Raw genomic sequence first — 12540 nt, 5'->3', positions numbered from 1 at the left:
TCAAAGTAGGAAGGCCCAAGTAGGATTCAAATTTCTCCACCTCCTTCACCCCTAATGTCGACTTAACCCAAGCCCTCTGTGTTTCTGGGGTATTGCTACTAAAGTAGACTGATGACTTATCCATGTTAATGCTTTGGCCTGAAACACCTACATAAACCTGGAGGATTTTAGTAATTTCTTCAACTTCTCTTTGGGCGGTTTTCCAAAAGAGCAAAGAGTCATATGCAAAAAGTAAGTTGGAGATTGTGGGTGCTCTCCTACAAATAGATACTCCAGTAATGCTTCCCTCCATTTCTGCTCTTGTCAATACTGAAGTAAAACCCTTTGCACACAAGAGAAACAAATAAGGTGAAAAAGGATCTCCTTGCCGGAGACCTCTAGATAGAGAAATATTACCATAGGGTTTGCCATTAATAAGAATGGAGAAAGACGGTGTAGTGACACAATCCATCACCCTACTGATCCACCTCTCAAGGAAGCCCAGTTTAGACATGATCCCATGTAAGAAAGGCCATTCCACTCGATCATAGGCTTTACTTATATCCAATTTCAAAGCAAGTAAGCCTTTTTTGCCCTTATTCCGGCAATGCATAGCATGTAAGGTCTCATAGGACACCAATACATTATCTGTAATAAGCCGCCCAGGGACAAAGGCACTTTGAGTTGGGGAAATTATTTGGGGAAGAATCTGCTTTAAACGGTTCGCCAAAACCTTAGATATTATTTTATATATCACATTGCAAAGACTAATAGGCCGAAAATCAGACATTTTTTCATGGGACTTAATCTTGGGGATAAGGACAATATTAGTGTGATTAACATCAGGCACCATATTACCAGAATTCAGAAAATCCAACACAGCATTAACTACATTATTACTCACAACATGCCAAAATTTTTGGTAGAATAGCGCATTCATACCGTTAGGTCCAGGAGCCTTGGTGGGTCCCATTTGGAACAATGCCGTCTTTACTTCTTCAGCACTAAAATAACTGGACAAAGCTACTTGCATTTCAAGAGTCACCTTGTGAGGTACTGCACTCAGACATTCTTCCTTCTGGTCACACCTTCCTGCCAAAAATAAATTCTCAAAATAATCATTGGCAACCTGTGCTATACCATCCAAACCCTTAACCCATTCATTGTTAGCATTTTTAATTCTCTGTATGTAATTCTTTCGCCTCCTCTGAGATGCCTTTGCATGAAAAAACTTTGTATTTCTATCCCCATGTTTAAGCCAAGGAATCCTTGCCCTCTGAGCCCAAAAAATCTCTTGCTTCCTCAATAAATCATCCATTTTCTTACTAACTTCTAGAAATTCTGCTATGTTCTCAATTGTAGCCTCTGCCGAGTTCAGTGCTTCAATCCGTTGTTGTAAGAGTTTGATCTCTTCAGTGTCTGGGTTAGTTTTTGAAGAACCCCACGCTAATAATTCTGTCCCACAGACTTTGATCTTCTCCTTTGCAAGAGCTAACCCCGTTGCACCCTCACCACCCTTAGCCCATGCTTCTTTAATCACCTCTTCACAATCATCCCACAGTAGCTAGGATTCCTCAAATTTAAAACCTCGGCTTCCCTTTATTTCATGCTTCTTGCAAATATGGTAATGAAGAATTATGGGCAAATGGTCAGAGGCATGGGATGTCAGATGGTTTACCGTGCTGAATTGAAACTTATCTCTCCAGGACCTAGTAGCAACCGCTCTATCCAATCTCTGCCTCGTGTTTGCGGTACCGGGTCTCTTATTATTCCAGGTATATGGGTATCCCCTGAAGCCCAAGTCCTCCAGTTCACATTCTTCCAACGCAGCACGAAAATCATTTACTTGACTCCATTGGGCTGGTCTTCTACTTAATTTCTCCGATGATTATAAAATTGCGTTGAAATCGCCGATACAGAGCCACGGTCCGTCTACAAAAGATCGAAGATGAGTTAGAAGCGCCCATGACTTAGCTCGTTGTGCAGCTTCTGGCCAGCCATAAAAACAAGTTAGCCACCACACAAATCCGCCGTCCTCCACCATCTTGGCTAGAATATGGTTTGCAGTAAAATTAAAAACGTCCACCTGTACATCTCTCTTCCAAATAAGCGCCAAACCTCCTCCGGAGTTGGGATATTTCACCACAATCCTATTTGGAAAAGGTAAGTCACCATAAAGATTTTCAAACCCTTCTTTATCTAGTCTAGTTTCCATCAGAAAACACACCGTGGGAGCTTGTTCCCTCACAATTTTGCAAAGGCTCCGACCTGTCCAAGGGTTCCCAAGCTCTTGGCAGTTCCAGCTTAGAAGCTTCATTGCTTCCGGCAAGGGTGGTTCACCACCCCCGCCGATATCTGACCATCAGAGCTTGCCTGTGCTTCCATCTTCCCACGCTTGAAATTCTGCACTTCATCGTCCCCACACGTTACAGACTCCTCAGACTGCATATTACCTCTCTTTCCTAACGTAGTTGAGTTGCTGGGCTTCTCATGCAAACTGGACCCACAGTCCATTCTTTTAATTCGTACCCACGTTGACTTAGGCCTTGTTAAGTTAGGCCCACTCCACACCATGGCCTGCCCACCTTCATCCAATAATTGCTCTGCACTTGCTTCCGAATTTGAATTTAAATCCTCCTTATCCGTTATCGTAAGTTTAGCTCCATTACTTTCCTTGTTTGTATCATTAATTCTGTCATCAACGGATTCAAATGGCTGAGAGTCATTGATTGTACCAGCATTCACGAACTTTCCAAAAATACCGTGATCAGTTACAGTAGGGTTTTCTCCTTGCTGTGCTGCCGCCGCCACCTGTTTCCCCATCTCCGGTTGCATACTCGGTACATTCCTCAAGTTGTCCCCCAGATCGTTGCTTGAAAAAGATGCTGGGTTCGACTCCCTTGTAGCTGATGCCTTTGGACGACCACCCATAGCTTTTAACCAGTCACCATATTGATACTCCACCTTCCCTCCATTCTTCTCTAGTGCAAAGTGGCTTGCACAGTGGCGCAGGTCATGTCCAAGAAGCCCACAAAAATGGCAAAACATTGGGAGCCTTTCATACTTAAACTTCACCCAAGTGCGCTGACCATCCGAACCTGCTATGAATCCACCTCGACGTAGCGGCTTGGTGATAGGTAGAGATACACGGACTCTTAGAAAGAGATTAAGGTCATCTGGTCTCTTCCTCATCTCTACTTCCTCGACTATTCCCAACCGACTCCCTACTTCCGTTGCTACCTGAGGGGTTGCCATGTCAAAGGGAGTCCCCCATATTTGGACCCATAAAGATGCATGATCAAGTTTCACATTCGCCGCACTCATTCCTTTTTGCCACTTCATAAGCATCAGCAGTTGATTATCGAAAGTCCATGGGCCACCTCTCAGGATTCGTATCATATCAAACTCTGACTGGAACTTGAATTGAAATAGGTTTAAACCAACCTCTAAAATCTGCAAACTGTCTTCTAAACCCCAAGCTTTCCTTAAAGTGCCCTTAGCTGCCTTTTTATTGAAGGTTTTGCACGTAAGAAATTTTCCTATAAGGCTCAAATTGCAACTCTCTATTTCAGCCTCTCTTCCTTCGTCTGAGATTGCAATAACTTCTTCTTCATCCGCTGTTAACCTCATGTTCTCCAAGCAGTAAATCACCTCGTCCGCCATATTCGATGGTTGAGAAAAAAGGAAAGGAAAATAGTACCCTTAGGACTGACCTAAGGGAGGGAGATGCTAGAACGAGAGAGAGAGAGAGCTCCTACTCAAGAGGAGAGAAAAATTATCCAGCTTAGATTTTATTAGATAGTTAAATCCACTAATCACATATATTGTTATGCTAATTTGTAAGTGTTATGTAATAAAATTTATGGCCTAGTTTATCGAGGAAATAATAAATGTTCATGGAATCTCTTAAATTCTAAACTTGGAACAAGTCAGAAACAAGTAAATAAAATTAATTGATGGTTCAGAATCGGAAAGGACTGTTCACGACTTCACGTGAGATCTAATGTTCAGTTAACATCATTGTTGATTTGTCTCACTTTGTTGAGTTGGTCCTGCATAGTGCATCTCCACAAAATTTTGAGCGCACAATCCCAATCGTTATTATGGACCCAGCAATGAACTTGAAAATGGACCATGTCTAGCAGTTAGGTCCTGAAAAGCTAATATTAGGACATTAGTATCAGTTCGTGCAAAAAAATTTTGCAGTTAAAGAATTCTACCTAAGTTTTTTCCATGTACAAATACTTTTTTTTTTTTTTTTGATAAATAATTACAAAGTGCTGCTAACCCTGCAACTTGAACCCTTTCTTCCCTAGACTCCTAAGCACTTTATACATTGAGAGGTGTCAATTCAGGTACAAGGTCTTTGGCTCCATGTACAAATACAAATGCTACAACTTAAACTTAGTTTTATGCGTCCTATTCCTATAGTGACGTCTTTTGATCTCTCACCGCATTAATTGCAGGTTGAAACCTTATGCACTGCTTTTGGGAAACAAAGATCTCAAAGCCCAATCTATAGATGCAATACTAGCCCATCCACTGGATCTAATGCTTTTCTTATAGAGCCCAACTGCCCAAGCCAATACATGCAACAGAGGTCCTCTAATTGGACTTAATATTATCTTCTTATTGTCTTGTGGAGCCCAATGCATATTTAATATAATAGTGTTACAGAGGTCCATTCTTTGAATTATCTCTAATTTGATTCCATGAGGCACTTTAATTGGGCCTCGTGAATCTATAAGTCAACCCTGAGAAGTTCAGTTTGCTGTCATTGTTAACTTTTCTTTTTAGCTCTTGAGTACAAATTGGGCCTGTTTTTTTTACACTTAAAAATGCTCTTTTGACCTATATGGACCCACCGACATGATTTGTATCCAACCTATATTTTGCAACCTTAAAATGCATATTTGGTCTTTTAACTTTGATTTTTATTTCAAAAGGTTCCTTAGACTTTAAAATGTTTCACTTCAATACTTCTAAAATCATTTCAAAAAATTCCTTACGATTATATGATGATGAAAAATACTGACCTAATAAACAAAATCCATACCATATCATGGCCTCCAGGTTATCAAAGTAATCTTTGAATTATGAATTTCGTTTGTCATATCAATATTTTTTATTTTTCAAATGATAATAAATACTTTTTGAAACATTTTAAAATTAAGGAAGATTATGGCTTTATTTTTTTTTTTTTTTGGAGAAACAGGGAAGTTTATGAAATAAATTGAGGACAAAAATGCAATTTAACCTAAATTATTTTGGTGTTCTTTTTTTCTTTTCTTTTTTCTTTTTTGAGAAAGCATTATTTTGGGATTCTATACCTTATTTCAAATACACAAACTATCTTTAGGGTGGGCAAACTTTTTCTCTCATTTACTAACAAAATTGTCACTCACATGAGCTAAAGACGAGGCAATCACGTAATGCCATCACAGCTACATAAAAGAAAAGAGTTATGTTCACAACATTTTTATAATACTTTCACAACAAAAACTAAGTATGAAGTTGTTATTAGTTCAAATTTAAATCTACCACTAAAATTACTTTTTTGTTCACCAATAAGAGCCGGTAACAACTTGCTATTTAAGATTTATAATTAGTGGGTTTCAGTTAGTTCAACTGGTAAAGTCTCTAATGATTGAATAAGAGACCTAGGGTTCAATCCTTGCCTACACCAAAAACTGATTGGTGTCTTGGTCTAATGATAAAGAACTATCATCAGAAGTAAACGTCACATGTTGAAACTCTCTAAAAAAAATATTTATTATTAAAATATTGTAGAGTAACATTTCTCAAAAAAGAAACAGGAACCCATCAGCAGATCAGCTAAATCTACAAAGCAAACAAATAGGAGACGTGTGTATTCAAATTCTAGAGATAGATCTAAACAAGGAAAAAGGAAAGTAGCATAACTTGGTCTGTTCATCATAGCTTAACAAATAAACCTTATGAAATATACACTTCAACTATTATAGGAATCTCATACATCAGTTTGCCAAGGCAATCTGGGGCAAAGGAGAGTGGTTGGAACTCAACTGACTCCCAACCATATTTACATGGCTCTCTTGTGATTCAATGCCAACATCATTCAAATGGGTGTTTTCCACTGCCTGGCTCCCTCCAAGTTCTATGCTAGTAGTACTATAATGGTCACTTTCTATGGCCAAGCTCTCTCCCAAATCAATCCTAATATCACTTAGGTGACTACTTTCTGTAGTTTGGCTCCCTCTCAAGTCAACACTAAGATCACTGAAATGACTACTTTCTTCACCTAAAATTGAACCGACTTTCTTCAAGTCAGCACAGGTTCTACAAAGTGGACAAATAGGTGTCTTCAAAAGCCATGCATCCACACACTGAGCATGAAAACTGTGCTTGCATATGGGCAATAATCTGCACTTATCACCCATCTTGAAGTTCTCCAAGCAAACTGCACAATCCACAGGGCTACTTCTCTCATCTTTGGCTATGTAATCAAAGCAAGGAAGCTTCTCTAAGTCATCCCTGGACATGCTTGTGCTTCCAGTGCTGCCTCTCTCATCGATATTTCCATTAGGGAATCCTCTTCTAAAGGACCTTCCAACAATACAAACATGGATTAAGACCAAGACCAAAATTCCACCAAATAAAAGTGTGACAGATAGGATAATTGCCATTACAAAGACCTTTGTTGCCAAACTCAAGAGTTCATTATTCATCAAAATCTTTCTGAAGGTATCTCTTGAATCTCATTCAAAAGCTTAGTATCCTTTGCCCTATATCTACTTCCTTGAAAAGTAAAAACCATAGCCAACTTATAGTTTCTTTTCTTCAAAGAAAAACATTATTCAAGCCAACACAACATATTTTGCCATACATCAAGAAACTCACAACTTCCAAAAACTGAAAATGTGAAGAAATGTTTCTGGTGTAAGAGAAATTTGATGAGTAGAAAGAGAATATTATATTAATTAGAAACATGTGGCCTAGTGGGTTGGTTCTGTTTTAAAAAGAGAAAGAAATTCATTTATATATGTCAACAAGTGTATTAAATGTTTAGTGGGGGGGTTGGGTCAATCTAGAGTCGGTAGGGAAAGAACCAAAGTTACAAATCTAGGCCAAAAAAAATATCTGATAAAATTAAAAAAATATTTAATATTAACAGTATTATATTATTAATTTTTTTTTAAAAATAGAGACAATTATAGTTGCATACTTCATGCCTACAAATTCAAGATTGAGTCGTGGGCTTTTGTAATTGTAAGGACTCAATTTATAACGACTCAAAATGATACTGGGTTCGCACGTAAAAAGGCCCAAACAATATCATTTGTAGAGCGTAGGTTTGAAAGGCTAGGCCTTGGTCACCGGACAGTGGTTAGTCAAGGTGTTTATACAGAATTAAACCGTATTCGCTCAAGGAGTCTTTCTCCTTGAGGCGGTCTGGGAGGTTCTGGTTCTTGGCCTTTTTTCCCAGTCCCTTTTCCGAATTGCTTGTTTCTCCTTTTATATTAGTCTGTATTCCTTATCCTACGTCCACATGTAGGATCGACTTTTCAGGACTGATACTTGTCCCATCAGCCCATACCCAAAGTGGTTGGGGGTGGTTGTAAAAGTTGAAGAGTATGGCTCTGTCAGGTGCAGAGTATTCAATGGCAGTAATGGCAGCTTTCCCTTTGTCCTTGGTCGTTATACTATCCAGCGTCCCCTTCTCTATTGACATAGATATTTTAGGTTTTTCCCAAAATGGTTCCTATACCGTTCTTGGCCTTTCTTTCAGGGGGACCCCATATATGCCGAGGACAGAATTATCCTCGGCTATGTCTCAAGACTACTTGGACTTTTATTACACGTCCTCAGCTATACCCCTCCTCGGCTCGGGCCTTGGGCCCCAATGCAAAAATGGGCCAGGGCCTCAATTTCTTGGGCCCCACAATAGCCCCTCAAAATCCTGCTGTCCTACCTCTCAATCGGAGAGGAGGGTTTTGGTGATGCCAAGCCTTTATTACAGTCCGTTTAGCTCTAACCTTCATTAGTGTTGGTGTCCCTTCATTTATTTAGTAAATGCGCCGGGTTACGAGACATTCGTCTAGATTTTCACACGAGGCGTTCCTGCCGTTTCAGTCTACGAGGCGCACCTTTAATAGATTTACACTACAAGACCGATCAAATCTGACGGTTATAGATGACATTGGGGAGTTGAATGGACGCTACCTCATTTGCAGATCTTTTTGGAAATCTATACGGATTAAATGCCACTGAATTTACCTTCCATATAAGAAGCCAAACGAGAGGGTATTCCCTTCGCGTACAGACTCTTTGACCTTTCTAAAGTCTTAAACCTCAAGCTGTGCTCAAAGTCTTCCTTATCAGCATAGCCAAATCTTATAGTGCGACACATTTGAAGTAGAAGCGGGGATGAAAAAATCACATCCTTCTCAAAAGCGTTATGTCCCTTCGAAACTTAAGATGGCTCGGTCAGGGCAGGGTTGGCAGAGACTCAAGATGCTTCCCATCCTCCTTCAGCCAAAATCCGAAGCAAGTGCTACTCGCACCAAGCTTTTGGTGCGATTGAGCTGGGGTTACCCATTATCAGTACCAGCCGCTCTCTTATAAGCATAGCTAATATAGCACCAGCGTGTTAGGAGTCAGGGCTGACGCAGGGACTAAGTGTCCCTACTTCCTCCTCTGTTCCTTCAATAGTGCCTCCTTTTGCTTCCCCTTCTTCTTCTTTCTCATCACCAGATCCATCCTGGTGCTTTTACTTCTTCCTCTTCTTCTCCTCTTCCATCAAAAGGGGTCCTCCTCTCAATATGGTAGCTACTGGAACAGAATTTAGAAAGACTTCTTTTTGTTGTTTGTTTTGTTGTATTTTTTTTTATTCTTGTTTTTGTAACTTGTTTCCTATATAGGCTTGTTTAAGCCCTTCATTGTACGCTGTACTATTTCTTTACATTAATAAAAGTTGCCATTGTTTCATTCTATGCATTCTTTCTTTCCTGCAATGGTTATGCCGTGAATGGACATACTACCGTATGATTTCTTTTCATTTTTATATTCTGAACGATGCTTAGAGCCGAAATCCCCGTTAATAAAAAGACCTTATTCTGCGCTTATTGAAACTATCCAGCACTATAATGCCAATTTGAACAAATGATACTTAGGGTCAAAACCCTTACTAAGAAAAAAAAGATGTTATTATGAACTTATTAGAGCTGCTCGGCATAATAATGCCGACTTGAGAAAACGATACTTAGGGCCGAAGTCCTTATAAAAGATGTTATTATGAACTTATTGAAGCTATCTTGCACAATAAGACAGACCTGAAAAAGGGTTGTATACCCCAGACTGAACAAGATGAAAAAAAGATGTTATTACGAACTTATTAGAGCTGCTCGGCATAATAATGCCGACTTGAGAAAACGATACTTAGGGCCGAAACCCTTATAAAAGATGTTATTATGAACTTATTGAAGCTATCTTGCACAATAAGACCGACCTGAAAAAGGGTTGTATACCCCAGACTGAACGAGATGATGGCTGAATGCTCGGTGCTGGGTAGGAAGTAATCATCCGAGGATATGTAACCCAAAATGAACAGCCCCTGCGGGTCGTTGAGAAATAAGCCGTTTCGCCATCTTCCTAATGACCTCCATAGCCTTAGTCTTCTCTGGTATTTGGTCCGAGGACTGAGCGACTTAGAATTCTCCTTAAATGGTTGATTTTTCCATAAGTTTGAATCCGAGGACCATGCAGTACCTTGGTTCTGTCAAAAACTCAGCTTTTTAAGTAATTGGTTTCCCCATAGGTTTGAGTCCAAGGACCATGCAATACCTTGGTTCTGTCCAAAACTTAGCTTTTTAAGTAGTTGGTTTCCCCATAGGTTTGAGTCCGAGGACCAGGCAATACCTTGGTTCTGCCCAAAACTTAGCTTTTTAAGTAGTTGGTTTCCCCATAGGTTTGAGTCCGAGGACCACGCAATACCTTGGTTCTGTCCAAAACTTGATTTTTAAGTAGTTGGTTTCCCCATAGGTTTGAGTCCGAGGACCATGCAATACCTTGGTTCTGTCCAAAACTTAGCTTTTTAAGTAGTTGGTTTCCCCATAGGTTTGAGTCCGAGGACCATGCAATACCTTGATTCTGTCCAAAACTTAGCTTTTTAAGTAGTTGGTTTCCCCATAGGTTTGAGTCCGAGGACCATGCAATACCTTGGTTTTGTCCAAAATTTGATTTTTAAGTAGTTGGTTTCCCCATAGGTTTGAGTCCGAGGACCATGCAATACCTTGGTTCTGTCCAAAACTTAGCTTTTTAAGTAGTTGGTTTCCCCGTAGGTTTGAGTCCAAGGACCATGCAATACCTTGGTTCTGTTCAAAACTTAGCTTTTTAAGTAGTTGGTTTCCCCATAGGTTTGAGTCCGAGGACCATGCAATACCTTAGTTCTGTCCAAAACTTGATTTTTAAGTAGTTGGTTTCCCCATAGGTTTGAGTCCGAGGACCATGCAATACCTTGGTTCTGTCCAAAACTTGATTTTTAAGTAGTTGGGGGAATTAACCCCTCAGCTGTGGCGTGGGACCTTGATTTAGGGGGATTACCTTCTCGGCCAAGCCCCTAAAACCATCCGTGCTGCTGACACCACGAAGCGCAGCCCTTAGTGAAGAAACGTAGCCCCTAGTAGAACTTTACGCTAGAACACTACAACCGGCTGTTGGAAATGACGGGGGGACTGTCTCAACCCACCGCCTGTGCCAACACACAAGCCTTTCCCACAGACGGCGCCAATTGTAAGGACTCAATTTGTAACGACCCAAAATGATACTAGATTCGCACGTAAAAAGACCCAAACAATATCATTTGTAGAGCGTGGGTTTGAAAGGCTAGGCCTTGGTCACCGGACAGTGGTTAGTCGAGGTGTTTATACAGAATTAAACCGTGTTCGCTTAAGGAGTCTTTCTCCTTGAGGCGGTCTGGGAGGCTCTGGTTCTTGGCCTTTTTTCCCAGCCCCTTTTCCGGATTGCTTGTTTCTCCTTTTATATTAGTCTGTATTCCTTATCCTACGTCCACATGTAGGATCGACTTTTCAGGACTGATACTTGTCTCATCAGCCCATACCCAAAGTGGTTGAGGGTGGTTGTAAAAGTTGAAGAGTATAGCTCTGTCAGGTGCAGAGTATTCAATGGCAATAATGGCAGCTTTCCCTTTGTCCTTGGTCGTTATACTATCCAGCGTCCCCTTCTCTATTGACATAGATATTTTAGGTTTTTCCCAAAACGGTTCCTATACCGTTCTTGCCATTTCTTTCAGCGGGACCTCGGATATGCCGAGGACAGAATTATCCTCGGCTATGTCTCAAGACTACTTGGACTTTTATTACACGTCCTCAGCTATACCCCTCCTCGACTCGGGCCTTAGGCCCCAATGCAAAAATGGGTCAGGGCCTCAATTTCTTGGGCCCCACAGTAATATTTATGTAAAATTTGACATTTTTTAAATAAAAAAATTTGTAAAAAAATTAAATAATAAAGCATTAAAACTGAATAGTAAAATGTTAAATATATCTCTTAACTTGAAGCTTTAGAACACTTATTAACAAAATCAAGCAATTTATTTATTCTTCCTTTTTCTTTTCTAGTTGCACCTACCAATAAATGAACTTTCAATATATAGTTTCGTACTAATACCCAGTAACTATAATGAATCAATCAAACCCAAGACTAGCTAAGACCTATCAAAGGTAGACTGGACTGGAAGTACCATTAACATTAAGCTACAAACAAGGCTGATGATGAATGTAGACCTTTCCCCCAAACTTTCTAGCTCTCTCTTTTCAATTTTCATATGGTTTTGGCAGATAAAGCAACTCCTTTCTATAGATATAGCATCAGTCAATGGCAACTCTGCTATCTTTATTTTTATACAACTACTAAATGGAAGTAGTAATTGTAAACTTTCAAAGCTTCATGTCACTGCCCTATCATTAATAGGGTGACCCCATGAATCATGATCATTGATCAAGACAAGAGCTGCCTAAATCATGATAAGAAAGGTACTTTTTTTTAGTGTTCACATTTTCCTTTAGTAGATTCACTCTTATCTTATTTGATGCATTATTTCCGGGTCCTAAACAAACAAAATTTAGCTTAGACTTTTTTTTTCTTTTTTGAGAAACAAGCTTAGACTAAATTTAAATAAACTTAATTATCATATACAAATATGGACAAAAAAAGCATACTAGAAGGCGCTTTGGTTACTTGTATACATTTTTAATGCTTTCACATTCGAGTGTTTTGAATTGCCAACCTCATTGAGATTGGTTGAGAATTGAGAAGCCCTCCAATTGATCAATTTATTTGAAATTTTAACCCATTGATAAACATTCTTTTTCTCCTATATCGTCAAATATTTATATGATATATAATTTCACTTGATTTAAACATGTTGTATACAATGTATTTTTCTGATTCTCTCCTAGTAGAAGTGGAACAATAATTAACCTCTCATAAAATCCACGTTGGTCGGTCACCAAACATACAAGCTGGACCACTCTATAACAGGTCATCTAATGATTTGAGAAA

At 39.5% G+C, this 12540-nt stretch overlaps 1 protein-coding gene across 1 annotated transcript; it reads right to left on the bottom strand.

The window, feature by feature from the left end:
• Positions 1–5892: 5892 nt before the first annotated feature.
• Positions 5893–6964, bottom strand: LOC115978282 (E3 ubiquitin-protein ligase ATL4-like). Its single transcript, XM_031100307.1, has one exon. The coding sequence runs from the start codon at positions 6684–6686 to the stop codon at positions 5976–5978; it is 711 nt and encodes a 236-aa protein (XP_030956167.1). The 5' UTR covers positions 6687–6964; the 3' UTR covers positions 5893–5975.
• Positions 6965–12540: the final 5576 nt, after the last annotated feature.

This window comes from Quercus lobata, chromosome 2, assembly GCF_001633185.2.
Source record: "Quercus lobata isolate SW786 chromosome 2, ValleyOak3.0 Primary Assembly, whole genome shotgun sequence".
Taxonomy (NCBI): Eukaryota; Viridiplantae; Streptophyta; class Magnoliopsida; order Fagales; family Fagaceae; genus Quercus; species Quercus lobata.
Note: the sequence above shows the minus strand (reverse complement) of the source record. Positions and strands in the feature narration are given on the sequence as shown.

What these genes read in the sequence shown, in the direction of transcription:
- LOC115978282 (XM_031100307.1), bottom strand. Translation starts at nt 6,686, where the DNA reads ATGAATAATGAACTCTTGAGTTTGGCAACAAAGGTCTTTGTAATGGCA.